The following is a 24,980-nucleotide window of genomic DNA, read 5'->3' as shown; positions in this document are numbered from 1 at the left end:
AACTTCTTAATATTTGCAACTATAGTCATAGGAACTTTAAACTGCTTGAAGAGAGTCTGCTCTCTCTTTGGTCTATGTTCAGTGTGGTGTACACGATGCTATCAGAACATCAGAGTGACTACTTTACTTCATTTAAATAGAATGACTACAAGATTGAAGATAAGCAATAGTTAAGGTTACCATGATCCAATTATTTATAATCTTTTCTAGGGCCACCTACAGATCTGTCCAGACCATTTTGAAATACCTTTGCAAAATAAGAAATATTGTCCCTGTACCCAGCTCCATTCTCAGTATCTTATAGATGCCAAGATGTGCTCTTTACTGTGAATGTGCTCAAGGCAATGTACAAAAATAAAAAAAAAAAAACAAGGGAAAGAATCAACTGCCGACCAATTTAATATTAGTTTCATCAGGTAATATATTATGGTTACTGAACTTAGCTTTACTAAACACTGTGCTTTACTTCCTTTATGCATGTTTTTCAGTTAGCTCAAACCGACTGAAAATTAAATGGCTTATCTTTTTACCTCAGAAGGTGTTCAGCACGATGCCCATCGGGTACTGGTTTTCCAATCTGCTGGCTTTTGTTGGACAGGCGGGTGTACACATGGGCCGAATGTTGGCCAATTTATGTTGAACTGGCTTATAATCAGTCTGTGTGTACATGACTTAAAGCTTTGGGACTCCAGCAAAACACAGTGAGAACCAATATTCACAAATGCAGAAAACTTGGAACAGTGGTGAAACTTTCCAGGAGTGGCCGGCCTACTAAAATTACTCCAAGAGCACGACAACTCATCCAGCAGGTCAACCCAGAACATCTAAAGAACTACTGGCCTCACTTGTCTCAGTTAAGGTCAGTGTTCATGGTTCAGCAACAGGAAAGAGAATGGTCAAAAATGGCATCCATGGAAGAGTTATAAGGCAAAAGCCACTGCTGACCAAAAAGAACACAGCAGCTTGTCTCACATCACATTAAAAAACATCTTGATTACCCCCAAGACTTTGGCAAATTTTCTGTGGACTGATGAGACAAAAGTTGAACTATTAGGAAGGTGTACGTCCCGTAAATCTAAGGTACAACTAACACAGCATTTCCTAAAAAGAACATCATACAAGCAGTCAAACATGGTAGTGGTAGTCTGATGGTCTGGGGCTGCTTTGCAGCTTCAGGACCTGGACGACTTGTCATAACTGATGGAACCATGATTTCTGTGCTCTAGCAGAAGGAGAATGTCTTGTCATCAGTTCGTGACCTCAAACTCAAGTGCACTTAGGTTATTCAGCAGAAAAATGATTCAAAACACACCAGCAAGTCCTCTGAATGACTCAAAAAAAACAAAATTAGGGTTTTGGAGTGGCCTAGTCAAAGAACGTACTTATACCTGACTGAGATGCTGTGGAGTGACCTTAAACAGACTGTCCATGCTTGAAAACCCATGCCTGCAGTTGTTGCCAAGGGTGGCATAACCAGTTATTAGGTTTAGGGAGCAATTACTTTTTCACATAGGGCCAGGTAGGTTTGGACAGCTTTTTTCCCTTAATAAATTAAATCATTTAAAAACTACATTTTGTATTTACTCTGGTTATCTTTGTTTGATATTAGATTTTGTTTAATAATCTGAATCGTTTAAGTGCCAGTTCACATATATGCGAATTGGATGCGATTTGAACCGCATCCAATTTGTATAACATGTGACACTGCTTCCTATGGTGCCTGTTCACATATGTCTGGTGAACTGGCGGTGCGGATTCAGTGCAGTTTGAAAAAGAGTCACGTATGATTTCTGAACAGTGTTTTCAGGTTCAGGTTTGGATTACAGGCTATTAACTTCTATGGGAACAGTTTCTAAACAGCACATGTGTGAACAGGATGAAATCCTTACCTAATCCTGTCCTGAACGTGATGTAAATCTGACATGAACCGCTGAACTACTGCTGTGAAACCTGAGCTTCAACCTGCACCGCACATGTGTGAATCAGCTCTTTGTGTGACAAAAAAACATAAAACACAGGATGTAGGCAAATACTTTTTCACAGCACTGTATACTATAGTTTTCAAAACGGCTGTCCACTCAGAACTGATAGTTTAGTTCTGGATAGAGGTCAAATGAGCCTTAAACCGGCTTCTTATACTTCTATGGGAGTGGTTCCCAACTTGTTTTTCATTTGTGTACCCCTTCTCAGTCTATTTTCATAAACTGAACCCCCTGCACCCCAAAACTGACACCATCAGAAATCGGAATGTCATTGTTCTTCCTTTCCACCTTTTACAATCAAAGAACGCCTTGCATTTATTGAAAACAATACAAGGCCTTTTATGAATGGCAGCAGTGGTGAGCAAGTGTCCCAGTGGTCAGCCTACAGAGGGGAAGGCACCACCTCAAAACCTTATCAGGACATGAAAGATTGCAGCGATCACTGTAGTATCATGACTACTACAGGACTACTACAGTGATTTTCAGCTTCCCCAGTTGCCAATCCGGTATGAGATATGCACACATAAAATGTGCGAAGTTGGACCAACATACTGTAAGGCTATACAGATTATTTCTGGAGATCAGCCTTAACTGTCAAGCTAGGGAGTCCAAAATATGTACCATCACTGACAATTCAAATTAAACTTCTGCAGAACTTTGTGTGTTGGGAAAAATCTTCTCTATTATTCTATTTTTAACACAGCAGATGCAGAAAATACTGCCAATATTGAAGAATAAAAAAAGAAGCTGCCAGGCTTCAAACAATATTTCTCTCGAATGCATAATTCTAGAATAAAAGCAATCTTGCTTTCAAATTGCTTTGTGGAAAAAAAGGGAGCATTCTAATACACAACCAGAATCTCTTTTAGAGAGACCAGGTTCAAAGGATCACATCTAAACAAAAATTGAGAAGCAAAATTTTATTTAATGACACAAGATGAGAAGATCACAATTAGTCAAATAACAAAATAGGAAAATGGTTAAATTACCTTGGCCAATTCAATAGAGCTAGGTAAACCAAGGAAGTCTGCAAATGGAACCTACTTTCTTTCTCCAGCTGTCTTATGAAGAGTCATGTTAAGAACATCAAGCTCCCTGGCATTTCAGATTTTTAGGACATGAAAGGCTGTCTGCTGACCCATCACCTTCTGCATACAGTATTATTTTAAAGAAGGCACATGGGTACTCTTATAAAAATTGAACTTCTTTCAGGATGTACTAATTGTTTTTTTAACCATTTCAATACCGAGCACTTTAACCACCTTCCTGCTCATGGCAAATTTTCAGCTTTTAGCACAGTCACCCATTGAATAATTGCGCGATCATGCAACACTGTACCCATATGATTTTTTATTTTTTTTATTTTTTTCACACAAATAGAGCTTTCTTTTGGTGGTATTTAATCAGCACTGGGTTTTTTTTTTTTATTTTTTGCTAAATAAACTAAAAATTACAGAAAATTTTGAAAAAAATGTGTTTCCTTTGATTCTGTCATAACATTTTGCAAATAAATAATCTTTCCTCATAACTTTAGGCCAAACTGTATTCTGCTACATATCTTTGGTGAAAATAACCCAAATCAGTGTATATTATTTAGTCTGCAGGAGTGTTCTAGAGTTCACAAACTATGGTACATAAATCTGAAAATCTATCAATCCTGATATACTGACAGCCTATCTCATTTCTTGAGGCCTGAAAATGCGAGGACAATACAAATATACCCCTTTTTTGGAAAGTAGACAGTCCAAGGTATTTAGTAAGAGGCATGGCGAGTTTTTTGAGGTTGTAATTTTCTGCTACAATTTTTAGGCAGAAATTTTCTGTCAGAAATTATAATTTTTTTTTTAACATATTACCAGTGCAATAGAGCATCATGGTGCGGTGGTGATCAGGGACAATGACTGGTGACTGTGACCAGAGCAATACCATAGTAACATTGTACTACTCTGGGGAAGTGATTATTTATTATATATATATATATATATATATATATATATATATATATATATATATATATATACAGTCAGGTCCATAAATATTGGGACATCGACACAATTCTAACATTTTTGGCTCTATACACCACCACAATGAATTTGAAATGAAACAAACAAGATGTGCTTTAACTGCAGACTGTCAGCTTTAATTTGAGGGTATTTACATCCAAATCAGGTGAACGGTGTAGGAATTACAACAGTTTGCATATGTGCCTCCCACTTGTTAAGGGACCAAAAGTAATGGGACAATTGGCTTCTCAGCTGTTCCATGGCCAGGTGTGTGTTATTCCCTCATTATCCCAATTACAATGAGCAGATAAAAAGGTCCAGAGTTCATTTCAAGTGTGCTATTTGCATTTGGAATCTGTTGCTGTCAACTCTCAAGATGAGATCCAAAGAGCTGTCACTATCAGTGAAGCAAGCCATCATTAGGCTGAAAAAACAAAACAAACCCATCAGAGAGATGGCAAAAACATTAGGCATGGCCAAAACAACTGTTTGGAACATTCTTAAAAAGAAGGAACGCACCGGAGAGCTCAGCAACACCAAAAGACCCGGAAGACCACGGAAAACAACTGTGGTGGATGACCGAAGAATTCTTTCCCTAGTGAAGAAAACACCTTTCACAACAGTTGGCCAGATCAAGAACACTCTCCAGGAGGTAGGTGTATGTGTGTCAAAGTCAACAATCAAGAGAAGACTTCACCAGAGTGAATACAGAGGGTTCACCACAAGATGTAAACCATTGGTGAGCCTCAAAAACAGGAAGGCCAGATTAGAGTTTGCCAAACGACATCTAAAAAAGCCTTCACAGTTCTGGAACAACATCCTATGGGCAGATGAGACCGAGATCAACTTGTACCAGAGTGATGGGAAGAGAAGAGTATGGAGAAGGAAAGGAACTGCTCATGATCCTAAGCATACCACCTCATCAGTGAAGCATGGTGGTGGTAGTGTCATGGCGTGGGCATGTATGGCTGCCAGTGGAACTGCTTCTCTTGTATTTGATGATGTGACTGCTGACAAATGCAGCAGGATGAATTCTGAAGTGTTTCGGGCAATATTATCTGCTCATATTCAGCCAAATGCTTCAGAACTCATTGGACGCCGCTTCACAGTGCAGATGGACAATGACCCAAAGCATACTGCAAAAGCAACCAAAGAGTTTTTTAAGGGAAAGAAGTGGAATGTTATGCAATGGCCAAGTCAATCACCTGACCTGAATCCGATTGAGCATGCATTTCACTTGCTGAAGACACTGAAGGGGAAATTCCCCAAGAACAAGCAGGAACTGAAGACAGTTGCAGTAGAGGCCTGGCAGAGCATCACCAGGGATGAAACCCAGCGTCTGGTGATGTCTATGTGTTCCAGACTTCAGGCTGTAATTGACTGCAAAGGATTTGCAACCAAGTATTAAAAAGTGAAAGTTTGATTTATGATTATTATTCTGTCCCATTACTTTTGGTCCCTTAACAAGTAGGAGGCATATATGCAAACTGTTGTAATTCCTACACCGTTCATCTGATTTGGATGTAAATACCCTCAAATTAAAGCTGACAGTCTGCGGTTAAAGCACATCTTGTTCGTTTTATTTCAAATCCATTGTGGTGGTGTATAGAGCCAAAAATGTTAGAATTGTGTCAATGTCACAATATTTATGGACCTGACTGTATATATATATATATATATTTTTTTACACATTAAGATTGCTTATACCAGTGAATTTTATGAGACATTCAGTGTTTACCCTTGTGGTTAGCTATGATTGGCCACACAATCACATAGTACAGATGGGCTGAGATTGACCCTGTCTGTACCATTTGATTACTGTGACCAATCACAGAGATCAACACAATAGTACATAATGGATGGCATAAATAAAAGCAATTCTTTGTGTACAATTGTCATGTGATCTGCTGTCATTGGTCACAGCGTTCACATGGTACCGGCCGGTACACTGATCAGTCATTCGCTGTGGGCGACAGATCGCGCGGCAGCACGGCTCGTGGGGCACGCGTGAGGCACATTCTGGGAGGATGTCATATGATGTTTATCCGGAACGGTGAAAGTCCCGCCTGGCCGTCATTTGTCTATAGGGTGGGCAGGAACTGGGTAAACCTGAAAAAGAAGACTGAACATTTTACCGATGTAGCAGCACATATTCATTTTTCCCTCTCTTCCTCACCAATCTGTTCAGCAGGAAGCTCTGAGCTGCTCCAGCTGCTAAGACAGGTTTGAGTTTCTCTCTGCCCCACGTGACAATGCTGGACCAATCAAAATGCACCAGCACTGTCACATAAGGGGAAAGAGTAAGTCATACATGCCTCCATACCAAAAAGTTAAGGGTATTTTCTTCATTCCAGGTGGCTTAACAGGCTGGATAAGAACTAAGAAGAAAATAACAGACAGACAAAAAGATTCTATACTAAAAGTCCTATGTAACAGAATTTTTACATATCTTTTTTCGTATTGCCTTGTTTTCATACACTGATAAATTGGAACAACTGTGAAATTCCCTTGAAGAAAAAACGTTCAGAAACTCTTCTAAAGACACCTACATAAAAATGAACTAGAACCATCTGAAAAAATTGGTACACCCCATAGAAATTGAACAAGCAAACATTAGATTTTTAGGGGGCAGTACAGTGGCTAAATGGTTAGCACTTCCGCCTGGCAGTACTAGGGTCACTGGTTCGAATCCCAAGCCTGGCACCACATGCCTGGAGTTTGCATGTTCTCCCTGTGACTGCGTGGTTTTCCTCCGGGTACTCCAGTTTCCTCCCACACTCCAAAGACATGCTGGTAGGTTAATTGGATCCTCTCTAAATTGGTCCTAGTATGTGTATGTATGAATGTGAGTTAGGGACCTTAGATTGTACACCCCGTGAGGGATAGGGACTGATGGGAATGTACAATATATATGTAAAGCACTGCGTAAATTGACGGCGCTATACAAGTACCTGAAATGAATAAATAAATAAGATCTTCATTCCGACAGTGAATACAGATAAAGGTGACATATCCAACAAAAATATTAATAGATGCAATGGTACCTGGTGGAAAAGTGCATCTTTGACCTCAGCAGAAATGACAATAAGTAACCATTTTGCACAACTGCCCATCAGATTTTGTAAAACTTTTTGACTACTCCTCCATTAAAAATTACTTCAGTTGGACAATGTTTGTAGTGTTCCTGCATCGACTGCCCTATTCAAATATCCCTAAACTTTTCAACGGGATTTAAATTAGGGATTTGACTTAGCCAGTTCATAACGCTCCTTTTCTTTGTTTTGAGATATTTGATTTTTTGTGTGCATCAGATCAATATGTTAAAAGCTCAATTTCCAAATGTAGTTTTAAACAAATGGCCTCACATTCTCTTTAAGTACACTTTCAGATGATTCATAGCTGACTCAATGCCTGTATGATACCCAAGCTCTAAAGTAGTAAAGCAACCCCAGTCCATAACATTTCCATTACTATGGTTTACAGTTACTATGAAAGTCTTCTCCAAAATTGTTGTCTTCTGTCTTCAGGTCTACTCTAACTATGACCAAACAACTCTTTGTTTGATTCATCAGTTCACAGCACATTGTTCCAGGCCTGGTGTTTGCCTATATATTCGAAGGCAAATTGCAAAGTCTTGCTGTAATATTCTATTTTGGACAACAAAGGCTTTTTCCTGGCAAATTTTCAATGCAGGTGGTTACATTGATGTAATTTTATTCTGATCATAGATTCATACACATTGACACTGACTGTTGTAAGAGTTAGATGATCCAAGGAGTAGGGTCCTCATAACCCTCTTGTATTGAACTGTGTCATTGCTGTATTGCCTCCCTATATATTGTAAAGTGCTGAGCAAACTGTTGGCGCTATATAAATCCTGTATTATAATAATAAAAATAATAATAATAATAATCTGCACATCTTGCAATTTTTTGAGACTTATTTTAGAGTTAAATGGTCAACTCTTAGGCTGAATTTGCTTGGTCAAATTAGCAGCTGTATGACATCTATGATACTTATTTTTCTGTTTCAATATTTTTATTAAGAAAGTTTTGTTTTAGGAATACAACAAGCTCAAAATACGCCCACGCAGGGGCCGATCAGAACAATAACACAAACAGATCAGCCTGCTGACTTGTATTAGCCAAATAACAAAATGTCCAATGACAGCAAGGAAGGACGGCAAAAAGCCGAACCAAATATTATCAGCAGCAACCCAACATAATACCAGAAAGAGAAGAGGAAAGAAAAAAAGGTTAGAAGAGATACTTTATTATTCTTACAGTGAAATTATCAATTTTAAATAATTTGAATTTAACATGTTGTCTTATTTTTAGGCATCCACAACCTTCTGAGGGTCTTAGAGAGCTCTTTTGATCTTGGCATGATGGTGTCACATGTAATAGCAAGGAAAATACTAGACCACAGATGTCTGAGGTTTAAGGCTAGGTTCACACAACTGCGGCTCTGCGAGCAACGTTTGCTCGGGCATGGCAGTCCATTCATTTGATTGGGCTGCCGTGTCTGCGTTTCATGCAGGAAAAAGGTTGTTGCACCATTTTTAAACCACAGAGGCCGGGAAATTGCATGGTGCTTTTGCCACACCCGCAAGCACACTGTTTTTAGATGAGTGGAGGTGCCATTAAGAATGAATAGCAGTCTTGCAATTTCTGCAGCTGTTCCCGTAACCATACAATACAGCCTCTACCATTTGAACCTAGCCTAAATAAGACAAGCTCACCCCATATACTACCTAAGAAGGTTCTATTTATTTGTGCCCAATCTAGAACACCCAGTTCTAATAAATACGTCTCCTAGATTGTAAGCTCAAAAGAGCAGGGCCCTCGAACCCCTCGTGTATCGCACTGTCTTGTCTCATGTCTTGTCCTCCTGCCTTTGTACAGCGCTGAGCAAACCCTTTGGCGCTATATAAATACTGTATAATAATAATAATGTCAATTTTATGTGTGATTGTTCAAGTATATGACCTTTATTTGTAGACACTACGTGAAGGAATATCTATTATTTGCCTGTTCAAATATGTTCAGAAAGTAAACAATGCCACTGGGTGTACTTACTTTTTCATATGACTGAATTTCTTTCATCAAAGTATTTTTTATTTTTTTTTACAGATGAAAACTACAACAGCAGAACAAAAGATCACCAGATAAGAATACAAGAATGTCAATTGTGTTGACACAATCTAACTGTTACTAACATTCATTTATACAGCACTGTCGCATCCCACCGCACTGAACTTAGGAAAGTGTCTGAAAAAAAGACTACTCTGTTTCCTCATAGCAAGTAATCAGATTTAAAAAAACAAAAAGGGGCCAGTCTACTCAAAAGTAATAATCAGTAAAAGATGGAGACTGGTTGACCAAGCTACTCACTCTGTTCCTATATGTCTGGGGGATAATTTCTGTTCTGCAATGCTGCCACTCTAACAAGCAACGCATCAAGCCACATAGAACTAGAGTAGCTCTTATACATGTAACCAAGTACATCATCTACCTTTCGTTTACTCCACCACTGTATTATGTTTATTGTCAGCCAACAATCATGGTGGGGGGACCTGCAAATGAGAGAAATGCATATATACATATATATATATCCTTGAAAAAGTATTCATACCCCTTGAAATTCTCCACATTTTGCCATGTTACAACCAAAAACAAATGTATTCTATTGGAATTTTATGTGGCACATGATTGTGAAGTGGGAGGAAAATGATAAATGGTTTTCAAAGTTTCTTTACAAATAAATACTTTGTAGGACCACCTATCACTGCAATTACAGATGCAAGTCTTTTTGAGGATTTGTCTACCATGTTTGCACATCTAGAGTGATATTTTTGCCCATTCTTCTTTGCAAAATAGATCAAGCTCTGTCATATTGGATGGAGAGTATCTGTGAACAGCAATTTTCAAGTCTTGCCACAGATTCTCAATTGGATTTAGGTCTGGACTTTGACTGGGCCATTCTGACACATGAATATGCTTTGATCTAATCCATTCCATTGTAGCTCTGGCTGTATGTTTAGTGTCATTGTCATGCTGTTTTTGCTAGTGTATTTGTTGGAAAGAATCACCATCAACAATTCATATTGATGCATAAAGTTAATTGTGACGGGTTACCCTAGTATCTGAACTCTGGACACAAAACATGAAAACATATGCCTAATGGAGCCTGCCACAATATCAACTTTTGTAAGTGCTATGAACGGTTGTGCCTTTTGTGTGTTTTTATTAGCCTTTTGTCCAGCCTGGGGAAGCTCTAGCATGCTTATTTCCAGTCTCTGTGAAAGTCAGCAACAGCACCACCAGTCCTGTCAAATCACTACAATTATAATGTCATCCTCTAAAATCTTCCTATCTCTATGAAAAAAAAAAGAAGAAAAAAAAAGACCAATAGCCACCTTACTTGTTTTAAGTGCAGCAAATTTTCTCCTACACAGCAAGTGCCCTTCCAAAGATAATATAGACCCTTTACTTCACTGTGAATCCTCTGTAGGCAGTGATTGACTAAGCAATACCCTGCTTTGTCCAGCTGCCAACATTGGAATGGCTGTAGGGATGTTAAACATTAATTCCAAATTCATAATTCAGCACTTATAGGAATTATATATTTATGGCAAGCTTGCAAAATATTTGGTTTTTATGATTAATCATAATTAATATTAAAATGTGTGGTTGGCCTTGAACAAATGAGCCAGAAAAAAATGTCAGAGTATTTGGAGTTAAGTTAACTAGCTGGAAGCTGACTATTTAGGACATTTCTATAGAAGAGATAGCGGTTTAAAAGATCTTTGGTATAGGATGTCATGGGAGTCAGAAGTGAACCAAATTAGAATTAGTATGAAATAATATATTCTTTAAGTATTTGTGTGTATTTAATATATGTTTTAAAAGTTGGTAATATGTGTTACACAAGTAGATTTTTTGTTATACAACATTATTGAGATATTATGTTGTAAAGATAGATTCTTAGTTATACTATTCTTTAAACAGAGAAACTGGTCACATGAATAGGCTGATACAACATTGTCAACTTATGAAGCCACTACATATGGACTTGTCAATCAAAAGACCATATATGTAGTATCCCCTCCCTTCAATGAAATTGCTCTACTAAGCAGAATTGTTTGCCATACAAGGTTCTGAATTATGAGAATTATGACGTCTACATGTAACATAAAAAAGACATCCTAAAAGATGCGAAGGGCGCAATACACAACACACAACACATACATCCATCCATCCATTCACACGCACACAACCATGGCATGATGACACTATGGTTATTTTCATACTGACAAGCTAAACAGGTGCATTCTCTTAGAGACCGAAGATCACGTCACTTCCTTCTTCTTGCTCAGACTCCTCTGCATTGAACAGACAAGAAGCACATGGCAGGACAGCCATGACAATAAGGTTGACACATCTTTATAACTTCCGTTTTTATATTTTTGTTTTACCTACACTGAACGGTTATTCATGATACGCTTTACATCGTTATTTTAAGCCATTGTGTGATAAAATAAAATCACACTTTATTTTGCTGGCTCTTTAATTATCTGAAAGTGCCTATAGACACTAAAGAATTATTATGTGTCTCAGAAAATTCTACAAGGGACAATTCCAAATTGCATTCTAATTTCAGTATTGCTGTTGACCCTAAATGAGAAGGGAGAAGAAAGGCTCTGCTGTAATTCTGGCCATACATACAAATATTTTCATCACCCGTGGGCTGAACAAAAGAAATCTTACCAATTCCTCCAACAAAGCTAAACATTGCAGATGAATGTATCAGCTGTGATGGCTATTTTCAGAATACCCAAAACGTAGCTGCACCTGATTGTTCAGTCCTTTGACAGAAGGCAATAGAACAGTTGACTTTTGTTGAGACAGGCGATTTAGCAGTAATCAGCCAAAATTTGAGCCATGTGTGGCAACCTTTACAAAGCAAACCAGCAAAAACTTTCCACTTTTCCTCAAATTTAGAATGCAGATATAAAGCTGAGCCACAGACTGGAAAATAAGTCATGCTTCCTGGAGTTAGCAGGAATGCTAAAGACATGGGCAGTCGACAGGGGAGACTGAGCTGCAGGGATGCTCACAAATCCATGTCCGTCATTACCCAGAGTAAAGCCAGGGTAAGGTAGGAGCCCAAGGGAACAATACTAATTATTTTTATGTAAAATGCAAAACAGACAAAAATAATAAATACAAAATGTTAAACACATGATCGATTCTGAGTACAACTTACTACATGGGTGGCCTTTAAACTGCCGCCATCAAATCTACACAGTGTTGCGCAGTCTTCAAGTGAGACATCACACTCTTCCAGCTCCTGAGAATTACAGGGGGGCTTGTCTCCATCTGGATCTGGGTTCTGCCAACACAAAAAAAACACTTCATTTTTCGTTTCTGATAATGAAAATTCAACATTGCTAGGCAAGCTTGGGCTGGTTACATGTCAAGCCAGTATGTTGCCAGAAGTCGAGCTGAACTTAAATCACTCATTTACCCAAGAAGTCAGATACACCTTGCTTTGTACAGGTCACATCCTTCCTATGCTTTTTATTTGATCTTTAATGCTCAAAGGCAAATCAATTGAATTGTGGTTAGCAACCTTGACAGATGGACAGTCTACTAGTGAATGGAGGCCAGGGTATACATGTGTGTGTACTGCTTTGTAGAATTCTAAAGAATATAGGCTATATATTTGACATGATTAATGACATTGGTCATATTAGTTTACAGATGGATCCTAAGATTGCACTTTTAAGTATCGTATCTGAGGACATGCTTGTAACAAGCGTACACACAGTGAAGGACGCAGCCCTCCATTTTGTCAAGAAATCTCCATTTTGTCCCGTCATTCTCCCCCCTTCCTCTCTGTTCATACACACTGACATATGGCCTGTGTGTTAAAAAGTGTCACAGGCCAGAGCCCAGCAGGGAGCCCAGGGCTATACACCTCTCTGAGCAGAGCACCTGGCTGTCTAAGAAAGCTCTGCAATATAGCACCTTGTAAAAGATAATGCAAGCCTTCCCAGGAGTTCAAAAACATTCCAATGCAGCACGAACCAGATAACACTTTTAAAATCCATTTTCCCCCTATGTCTCATATCTTGGAATATGAGAGACTTACAGGAAAACCAGGCATATCTTCAAATTGAACACGCAGAGACAAACAGTTTGATAGGTCACTCTCCTTGGCTGGAATACAGAGGAAAGCAGGAAAGTAGATCTCTTGAACCATTCAGTGTATAATTTCATATTTCATATCTAATCATTCCTCAGATGTGTCTGCATAATAATCTACTCGCGGGTGGAATGTCACTTGTGCATATGGAAAGTTATGAGCCAAAATATGAACTATTTTGGCTCTAGTTTAGGCCTACGCCCAGACGATCCCTCCCTAAACGGGGTATTGGTCCTTGACTTCAGAGACACCCCCTGCTAGGGAACTACAAAATGGGTTGTCAGGCCTAAGAGAGCGACGTTGAAGAATTCTCCCTTTTACCATCAGAACCAACCTGGGAGACGTGCCCTTTTGCTTTGAAACTTGATCTGCAAACCCAAGGTTGATTGGCAAGTACTTTAACCTCCTTTCTGTTATCTCTTTGCTGCGCTGTTGTTCTCTGTATATTTATATATATATTGGTTACATCTTTTTTCTGTAAATATTTTTATTGCACCCTTTTGACCTTTTAGTAATAAATCTTTCCTTCTGAAAGTGTTGAACTGTTTCTATAGCTCCTTATTGCAATTTATGAATTCCTGCCTCTAAAAGAGCCCTACTGTGTTTGCTTAACCCTCTGTATAACCAGCCTGCGGTGACCGTGTTATACAGATGATTATCTCAACCCTTATAGTGTTATAGCTGATATCGCCAAGTTTCCTCTTTCTCTGTACAAAAAGGAGGTGGTGGCAGTGTGAAGGGTTAATTGCGTAATTAACCTGACCCAGTAACAATCGCTCCCAAGCTGCCGGTACATAGATTGTGGTCCAATTAGCTGGAAAATCATTGTGCAGGGTGCAGCTGGGCGTGGCATTGTTACGCACGTGACATCGCGGTTTTAGATTGGCTAGTCCTTCGGTCACGAGTTTAGTGAGAAGGTCAGGGGTCTGACGCCGCGTTCGTCACAATGCTTTCCCCGATACACTTACTTTTTCTAGCTTAAAAACGAATACCATCAGGGAGCTGTACGGGGTGATCAGTAGGGGCACTGGTTTTTAGATGTGTCATGTATATTCATGTTTTTTTTTATACATTTTGAATAAATGTGCAGTAGCCTAAGCTGGTGCCAGTATCTATCTTTTTTTTGTTTTTGTTTAGTGCAGTGTACGTTTGGTGACACCCAACATTATTTACTTTTATTTTAGTGGTCAGGCACAGCGACTACAATACAATTTTCAGGGGATTGTCAGGACCATCATTTGCCTAGTGCGACCTGTATACATACAGTACCGATCCACCTACTTTTCTAGCTTTGTTTTTACATTTGTACTAACTTTTGTTCGCATGCAGAAGTGCCCAAAAAGTAGCAGTGATGGTAAATGTAACCCTATCGTACTACCAAACAGTACAGGGTGTTGTTTTGTAGGTTCACCTTTTAAAACACAAGGCTGAACGCTTTTATTAAACGGAAAACAAGCATTGGTTATGTACCATAGAAGTCTTACATCAGCTTCTAGCAAAGAGAAAAGGCACCTTCAAACATTGGCACAAGCGCACACAGAAACTGGGTTTAGCTAAGACGATTGTGCATGTCACAGGGTGGATCAGAATTATTCAGTTATACATTTTAAAGGGGGAACCTTCAAAACACGTCTTGTACTAAAACAATTCCTTCCATAATCCACCACCATTATTTGTCTGACAACTCTGAAACTACACGCACACCAATCATTAAAAAGCTATCAATTTTATATGTATTGCATATATGCCAAACAGATAAGCAGCAAAATCTATTTATTGGCTATAGTTGTCCTTTAAAAACCATTTGCCGACCACCTGGTATGTCACTGGACTTCAAGTGGTTTTAACGGGATGATGCCTGCAGATGCAGGTACCGGTACCATTTTTTAGAGCCGACGGTCAGCTCTCTTGTAATAGCAATCGGAGCGGCTAACTAGCTGCTTGATTGCTATTACAAGCAGCGGGAGGGGATGTCTACCCCCTCCCACTGCCTTCCATGGGTTTACCATGATCTCCCGTCCCACTGGGAGTCCTGACTGATATGCCAGTGCATCCACCAGCTGATCACAGAACCAAACAAAGTCCAGATCGGCTATGTTCGGCTCAATGATATAGTAACTCTGAAGCGATGACCTTACATCACTTCCGGTTTACTTAAAATAAACTACGTCATTTTTAAAAAAAGAAAAGCATTTAAATCACACGGAACTTGGGGTGATAAGGGCAGAGGAAGGATTTGGGGTCTTATTGACCCCAGATCCCTCCATAAAGGATACCTGTAACAGGCCTATTGCTGTCACAAGGGATGTTTACATTCCTTGTGAAAGCAATAAAAGGGATAAATATTTTTTTATAACAAAGTAACAGTGTAAAAATAAAAAATAAAAGGATAAAAAAAAAAATGAAAGTGCTGCTGTGCTTGTGCGCAAAGGTGAGTGTACCCAGTCCGGCACGTATGCAAACAGTGATTGTCAAACACATGTGAGGTATCACCACAAACGCCACATCATGGACAGTAATTCTAACACCAGACCTCCTCTGGTAATCTAAAGTGGTAACCTGTAAAGAATTTTAAAGTGTCACCTATGGATAATAAAATTAAGTTGTCGCCGTTGCATGGGCGTGCACAATTTTATAGCGTGACGTTTGGTATATAATTTCTCAGGATAACAGCTTTTATATTTTACCAAACTATTGGGTTATGTATTGTATGTTTTTGCATTAAAATTTTATTTTTTCCCAAAAAATTTAGTTTGAAAAACTGCTGCGCAAATACCATGTGACATATAAAATTGCAAAACCCACCTATTTTTTCCTCCAGGGCCTCTGCTTTAAAAATATTATATTTATACACACACACACACACACACACACATATATATATCCTGCACACCAAGAAAAGAACGGTCGACAATCATCCAGCTAGAATCACATATAGCCTCCACCACTATCCTAAATATGGCTACAAAGGGAGCACTGGGTCTTTAGCCATTATCAGTATAATGTGATTTCACACATAAAATTTTCTGCCACGTTACAACTCTGTGGCATTACTGAGAAACCATTGCAGCTGTGGGCGATTCTCCTACGTACTTGTGGAGAGATTTGGATTGTGTAATGGCATTCTCCTGTGGAAAGATGCCACAATTAAATCCACTGTAAAATCGCGACAACTCTACACCATGTGTCTATTGCTAGTTTAATTAATTCATCCCTGCAGAACATCTTCAAAGGTCATCAGTCAGGAGAAGATTAAGGCCTATTCGCTTTGTCATGAATCCTAATCTCCAACAAGTCTACTAAAAATGAGTTTTCTTCACAGGGGCCTGATATTAGCATTAGTCATACTGATAAAGTAATAACTAACTATTAGACATTTTCTGAAACTTTCATTTAAAGAGGAATTTCCTCCCATCATACAAATTACAATATAGGCATCTATGGAAATGTTTGGTAATGGCAATCGACAAGCAGGTCTACAAATAAAACTTCAGCGCAAAAAATAACCAACCTCCTGTGTATACTTGTGCTGCTGACACTTACATGTGTTTCCACACACAAATAGGTATATATCTTATATTAGTGCCGCGCATATATCTCTATATAATGTACACAATCTCCTGGGCACATCAAAAACATATGATTTTAACACTGGTGAATACAATGACCACAACTTATAGTCCTTCATATGTGATTTTATCCGTGCATATATAACTTTGTACCAAACAGGTGCTTCTTTTTCCTTGTGTCCACATATAATCTTAAAAAGGTGCTCCTCCTCCAGAGACATACATATATACTCTCTCCTCCTTATATGACCCAAATTGCATAGGTCAAATAGCGCCTTTCCCATTTAACCCGAGTAGGTATAAAGTATTGTTAGCTCCACTCTCATCCTCACTCTGCTGCAGATGGTCTCGTCTCCGCTTTATCCCACATATCCTCCACATATGTAAACAGAAACGCTTGCCATAGTGTAGTACTCAAATGTTGTATAATTTATTTAAAAAAAACCAAGTGCACTCTGTTGACTTATGAGGGGTTTATGTATAATCTTCATCAGCAACTGTAAATAGATATTTTTATAACTATACGTTAACCAAGTTACAAAGTTAGAAATATCAGAGCTTGGTTTGATATCGGTGTGCTGTACATAGACATTGGAACAAGGGATTAAGTTGTAGTAACTAAGTTATGAGATAGCTGTGTATTGGAGGAATGTTTGATGTGCTAAACATGTGCCTGCCACAAGGAATGCTCAATTATGCGAGAAGGGGCAACCACTAAATTACCTACCTTATCTCAGACTTTATGGGGCCCACATAAGGATCTAGACCAAGCCATTTAAATCTCTTTGTTTGTATGAGGGCCACATCAAAGTACCCTCTCTTTAGATATGCAATGGTGATGGCTATCTGGGGAATGCAGTGTTACCAGGCTATGACCTTACATAACTAAGGTTCCTTCCAAACTCTCAATTTTGATAAGAGAGCCTGAATCCAGACGCCTCGGTGCCTTGACCTGGCATATGTAATTTTATCACCAAAAGGGGAGGCTCTGGAAAGGGGCTGAGTTATGTAAGCGATAGGGGATGGGGAAATTGTCCAATCCTGGATGAGATGCGTCAGATATGGGAGATGGATTAGATAGTTCTACCAATCAGGATGGCCCCATACATGTCTATGAGAGATAGGTGTATATCAGAGTAGATTTTGGGGAAAGACAGTAGAAGATACAATCCTGGGGGCCCCCATGCTACACCATTGGTAAATATCAGGACATCTCTCTGGCACTTTACATGTATACATGATTGTCGTATGTGTTGTCTGTCTTGCTGTTTGTGGGTTTAGGGTATGAGTAGTATATTCTTTAATTCATTGGTTTAATCGTTCACATTTTGTTTCTCTTTTCCTTTTTCTTATTGTAAAATAGATAAATTGTGGTATGTTAGATTAGACCTCCCTACTATTCAATAATAAATTTTGGTTGTAGTGTTAAAACTTTCACTCTTGGTCAAAGAACTCTCATTAAGGTTAATCAAATCATATCAGAAAAATATTATATTTCATAATCTATAGATTTGGTCAACAAATCACATTTAAAAGTGTCCTGCTGGGACACCACAGTAAAAAACGCCTGTCACAATATAACTACAATGCATTCAGGAAATTCCAAGATGGCGGTCCTTAAACGTCCGGTTTAGCGGCTTGACGTCATTGACCCACCCTACGCATTACGTCACTTCACATGACTTCCTCAAGAGTTAGTCATTGGACGTACAGCCGCCTATATATACCATGTTATTCGTTAATTGAAAAGCGGGCGCCATTTTGTTGTAGCCCGACTGTCCCTCATATGGCGGCCATATTCCTTTGGTCTGGCCACACTCAAATGACAGCCCAATTTCCTGGTTACTATGTACTTTAACAGAAGTCATTTGAAGCCTAGCCCTCTGGATACAGCGGCCATATTTTGTTAGTCTTATCCCACTTGTATGAATAATCACACAGTGTTTACCAGCCATACATATTGATAAAAATATCGTTCATTGCACATGAGCCCCTAAATACATACAGAGGAGACAAGAGCATCTGCAGCAGAGTGAGAAAGAAAGTGGAGCTAACAATACATTACACCTACCCGGGTTAAAAGGGAAAGGCACTATATGACCTATGCAATTTGGGTCATATAAGGAGGAGAGAGTATATGTATGTCTCTGGTGGAGGAGCACCTTTAAGAAGATATGTGGACACAAGGAAAAAGAAGCACCTGTTTGGCACAAAGTTATATATGCATGGATAAAATCACATATGAAGGACTATAAGTTGTGGTCATTGTATACACTAGTGTTAAAATCACGTTTTTTGATGTACCTAGGAGATTGTGTACATTACATAGAGATATAAGTGCGGCACTAATATAAGATATAAATCTACAAGCAGGTACTTGCAGATATTTGCAGGCTTTTTATTCTTTGCAAACCTAAATTTTTCTTTTCCTCCCAATTCTTCTCATGGTGGCCATTTTTATAGAGTAAATCAAAATACGGTACCCTCTATATATAAACTGCAAATTCCCACAATGCATATAAACACTTTCACCCCAAAAAGTGTAATAAGCTAATAAATTGATATGCTTGTAACCAAACCACAATAGTGAAAATACCCAATCTCAAATAACCAAATCCTGATATCTGAAAAATGTCCTTCCAAGTAAATAAAGTCACTCAAAAAATAAAGTCACTCAAAAAGTAAAAATCATTCATAAGTTCAAAGAAAGTGTCCAAGTTAAAACATAGCCTCCAATACACCTTGTGGGACAGAAACCTCAAAAAAAAGGAGAGAGAAAAACTCACCACAGAGATCCTCACAGCCCCTTAGATATACACCTCTTTAAACACCAGTCTCCATACTCCCAAGAGATGCCCACCAGATATATGGAACAAGCAATAGTGTAAATCCGCATATAACCATTAAATAATACTTTATTCATATGCTTACAAGATTATCATCTTATATATTGCCATACAAAAAAAAACAAACAAAAAAAAAACAACAACTTTTTTGTGTATGGCAATATGAAAGATGATAATCATGTAAGCATATGAATAAAGTATTATTTAATGGTTATATGCAGATTTACACTATTGCTTGTTCCATATATCTGGTGGGCATTGCTTTGGAGTATGGAGACTGGTGTTTAAAGAGGTGTATATCTAAGGGGCTGTGAGGATCTCTGTGGTGGAACATATACAGGTGAAACTCAAAAAATTAGAATATCGTGCAAAATTCATTTATTTCAGTGATGCAACTTAAAAGGTGAAACTAATATATGAGATAGGCTCGTTACATGCAAAGCAAGATAGTTCAAGCTGTGATTTGTCATAATTGTGATGATTATGGCTTAAAGCTCATGAAAACCCCAAATCCACAATCTCAGAAAATTAGAATATTGTGAAAAGGTGCAATATTTTGGCTCAAAGTGTCCCACTCTAATCAGCTAATTAAGCCATAACACTTGCAAAGGGTTCCTGAGCATTTAAATGGTCTCTCAGTCTGGTTCAGTAGGCAACACACACAATGGAAAGACTGCTGACCTGACAGTTGTGCAGAAAACCATCGACACCCTCCATAAGGAGGGAAAGCCTCAAAAGGTAATTGTAAAAGAAGTTGGATGTTCCCAAAGAGCTGTATCAAAGCAAATAATAGAAAGTTGTGTGGAAGGGAAAAGTTTTACCTGGGCTAAAGAAAAACAGAGCTGGTCTGTTGCTCAGTGGTCCAAAGTCTTCTTTTCTGATGAGAGCAACTTTTGCATCTCATTTGGAAACCAAGGACCCAGGAGTATGGAGGAAGAATGGAGAGGCACACACTGCAAGATGCTTGAAGTCCAGTGTGAAGTTTCCACAGTCTGTGTTGATTTTGGGAGCCATGTCATCTGCTGGTGTTGGTCCACTGTGCTTCATTAAGTTCAGGGTCAACGCAGCTGTCTACCAAGAGATTTTGGAGCACTTCATTCTTCCTTCCACAGACGAGCTTTATGGGAATGCTGACTTCATTTTCCAGCAGGACTTGGCACCTCCCCACACTGCCAAAAGCACCAAAACCTGGTCCAATGACCGAGGGATTACTGTACTTGACTTGCCAGCAAACTCACCTGACCTGAACCCCATGGAGAATCTATGGGGCATTGCCAAGAGAAAGATGAGAGACATGAGACCAAACAATGCAGAAGAGCTGAAGGTTGCTATTGAAGCATCCTGGTCTTCCATAACACCTCAGCTGTGCCACAGGCTGATAGCTTCCATGCCACACCACATTGAAGCAGTAATTGCTGCAAAAGAGGCCCAAACCAAGTACTGAGTACATATGCATGCTTATACTTTTCAGAGGTCCGATATTGTTCTATGTACAATCCTTGTTTTATTGATTGCATGTAATATTCTAATTTTCTGAGATTGTGGATTTGGGGTTTTCATGAGCTGTACGCCATAATCATCACAATTATGACAAATTACGGCTTGAACTATCTTGCTTTGCATGTAATGAGTCTATCTCATATATTAGTTTCACCTTTTAAGCTGCATTACTGAAATAAATGAACTTTTACACGATATTCTAATTTTTCGAGTTTCACCTGTAGGACATCATCCTGCCTTGATTACAAGCCCTGGGTTTTTTGTATTTGGTAAGGGTATTTAATTATACACTTTAGAAGTGGACACTATTTTTTCACAAATATATATTTTTTTTCACAAGTTTTTTTCACCATTTTGCTAAATATATTGTTTTCACGGATTGCTTCACTGATATGTTTACACGATTGTCCACGTTCTAACACCTTTAATGATCATGAGTGATTTTTTTGTTTGAAACACATGTGGTTTATTCAAGTTGCTAAGGATAACGCACTATGAGTTTTTCTCTCTTTTTTTGAGGTTTCTGTCCCAGAAGGTGTATTGCAGGCTATTTTTTAACATGGATGCTTTCTTTGAACTTGTGAATGATTTTTACTTTTTGAGTGACCTTATTTACTTGGAAGGACATTTTTCAGATATCAGGATTTGGTTATTTGGTGTTGGGTATTTTCACTATTGTGGTTTGGTTACAAGCATACCAATTTATTATATTACATTTTTATTGAGGACAGATTAATCCATCTCCCTTTACTTCCTGGAACTTTTCTTTTTTTTTTTTTTTTTTTGACAAAGCTTTCTTTTGGTGGTATTTAATTACCACTGGGTTTATTTTCCGGTAAACAAACCAAAAAAACCAAACAATTTTTTTCTTAGTTTCGGTTTTAAAATTTTGCAAAATAAGTAATTTTTCTTTTTCAATGATGTGCGTTGATGAGGCTGCAATGATGGGCACTTATAACTTGTACTGATGGGGCTGCAGTAATAATCAGGGAACTAATGATCAGTGCCTTGATTATCAGTGTAAACAATGTACTGTCAGACTTGCAGATCATCTGCTCCCCTTTCCTCACACAGAGAGTGTGTGAGGAAAGGAATACCGATAACCGTCAAGTCTGTTTACATTGTAATAAAATATCCAATTAATAGTGCAGCGCTATAATTAGTAGAATACTGATACACATATAGATAGAACATGCAATAATTGTGATACCCCTAATATGGGGTTTATCTATATCCACTCTCGTTTTGTATAAAAAGCAATAGCGTTTTTATACAAATACATGGTTTTACACTGTGCTGGATTTCTTTGCCTTGCTGGGAACGTTTTTGGAGAGGTTCCAACTTCATTGTTAATGAGAGGGTCCCACCACCACTGCTGAGGAGGATCTGACGGTCTGTGGAGGAACAATAAGGCATCTTTTGGCTCATTGGTCCTGAGGGGCCTGGGCAGGAAGTTGAGGGGGCACCCCTGTCACTGCAGATTGACATCCCGTTTGTTTGCACCCAGTGTGGAGCACATGCACAAAGAGTCATTCATGTGTTTGATATAGCGTGGGGACTTCACTGTACAGCATGTGTGTGGACTTCACTGTATAGTATTGCTTACAGCACCGAGAGTGGATATAGATAAACCCCATATTAGGGGTATCACAATTATTGCATGTTCTATCTATATGTGTATCAGTATTCTACTAATTATAGCGCTGCACTATTAATTAGATATTTTATTACATTGTATTGTGTGCCTTGGTTGTGGCATTTTAAGTGCTAGCTGCTTAGTGATAGGGGATATAATAGCGCAGGAGGCATACTTTACATTTATCATTAAGTCTGTTTACATGTGACTTTATTTTTAATGCAGCCAGTCCCTTGGTTCAGTGTCTTCCATATTATATTGCTTCTTTATTTTGAACTCTGTGTGGTTACAGTTTCTTTATGAAGTCTAAAAGCAGAACTGTGGCCTCCCACTAAAAATAATGTGCTGTAAACGTAATAAGTGAATCTGCATTTACAGTTTTCTCTTAGTCCCCCTGCAAAGTCTCAAAAATACCTGACGAGCATGGCAATGAAGCCCACTTAATGCAGCTTTCTGTTATGGTGTGGCAACAAAGCTGCACAGCTCCTAAATTCAGAGCAGAGTCACCATACTCTCATGTAAGCTGTGCCTGCTTGCACTACTCATTTGAATGGAAAAATGTTGAAGGAGCCATGGCTATCAGTATGGTCACTGCTAATTCACAAGCCTAAAGCTTGTCAAGCAGATCCTCACCACACCAAGACATACCCACTACTTTCTGAACTGACAGCACTGCCTCTGCTGCTGAAACTCTTCCACTGTGAACTGCAGTGTCCAGGAGGAAGAGTGTGCGAGACAAAAATGGAAGAGGATTCAGCTTAGTCAGGGAAGGTAAACAAAGATTTTTGTTTACGTTAAGATTTAACCCCCTTCATGACCAGGCAATTTTTTGCTGTATGGCACCGTACTACTTTAACTGGTAATTGCGCAGTCATGCAACGCTGTAGCCAAACTAAATTTATATAATTTTTTTTACACAAAGAGAGCTTTCTTTTGCTAGTATTTATGACCACCACTGGGTTTTTATTGGGGGGATATAAATGAACAAAGACTGAAAACTGTGAAAAAAGAAAAAAGAAAAAAAACTTTTTTACTTTCTGCTATAAAACACAACATATATATATATATATATATATATATATATATATATATATATATATATATATATACCGTATTTGCCGGCGTATAAGACGACTTTTTGACCCTTGAAAATCTTCTCAAAAGTCGGGGGTCGTCTTATACGCCGGTACACATGTTAGGGGGGGCTGCGGCATTAAGTACAGGGGTTTGCAGGGGCTGATGTCTCTTACCTGGATCCAGTCCCACGACGATCCGGTCCAGGAAGCGCGGCGTCTCCTTCAGTTCGGCCACTGGATGTTCGTGCGGCTGCTCGGCTCCGCCTCCTCACCGGTGATTGGCCGCCAGAACTGTAGCTCAGGAAAGGCACACAGGCGGCCAATCACCGGCGAGGGGGCGGAGCTGAGCGACCCCGCGAAAATTGAGTGCCGGAGCAGCAGGTAAGTGTTCTGTGTAGAGGTGCTGCTGCAACCACATATGCTGGCTGCAGCAGCACCATACGAGAACAGGGTCAGCAAGTCTCAGTGGGAGGAATAGTGCCCCATCATTGGTGTCACTGATACCAATGATGGGGCACTATTCCTCCCACTGACACCAACGATGGGGCACTATTCCTCCCCCCCACTGACACCAATGATGGGGCACTATTCCCCCCCCCACTGACACCAACGATGGGGCACTATTCCACCCCCCACTGACACCAATGATGGGACACCATTCCTCCCACTGACATCAATGATGGGGCACTATTCCTGCCACTGATACCAATGATGGAGCACCATTCCTGCCACTGATACCAATGATGGGGCACCTATTCCCCCCACTGATACCAATGATGGGGCACTATTCCTCCCACTGACACCAATGATGGGACACTATTCCTGCCACTGATACCAATGATGGGGCACCTATTCCCCCCACTGACACCAATGATGGGGCACTATTCCCCCCACTGATACCAATGATGGGGCACTATTCCTGCCACTGATACCAATGATGGGGCACCTATCCCCCCCACTGATACCAATGATGGGGCACTATTCCTGCCACTGATACCAATGATGGGGCACTATTCCTCCCACTGACACCAATGATGGGGCACTATTCCTCCCACTGACACCAATGATGGAGCACTATTCCTCCACTGATACTAATGATAGGGCACTATTCCTGCCACTAATGCCAATGATGGGGCACTATTCCTCCCACTGGTGTGC

At 39.3% G+C, this 24,980-nt stretch overlaps 1 protein-coding gene across 2 annotated transcripts in view; it reads right to left on the bottom strand.

Moving 5' to 3' along the window:
* NUDCD1 (NudC domain containing 1) overlaps positions 1-24,980 on the bottom strand; it is a 188,342-nt gene that overhangs the window by 33,040 nt on the left and 130,322 nt on the right. For both annotated transcript variants that reach the window (XM_089664447.1, XM_089664446.1), the window contains exon 8: positions 12,254-12,379. In XM_089664447.1, the coding sequence (XP_089520573.1) occupies positions 12,254-12,379 (126 nt within the window). The remainder of the gene's footprint in view (positions 1-12,253; positions 12,380-24,980) is intronic.

This window comes from Staurois parvus, unplaced genomic scaffold, assembly GCF_062004578.1.
Source record: "Staurois parvus isolate SC_StPar_1 unplaced genomic scaffold, SC_StPar_1.0 ptg000047l, whole genome shotgun sequence".
NCBI classification, from domain to species: domain Eukaryota; kingdom Metazoa; phylum Chordata; class Amphibia; order Anura; family Ranidae; genus Staurois; species Staurois parvus.
The sequence above is the reverse complement of the archived record's forward strand: the minus strand, read 5'-3'. Positions and strand labels throughout refer to the sequence as shown.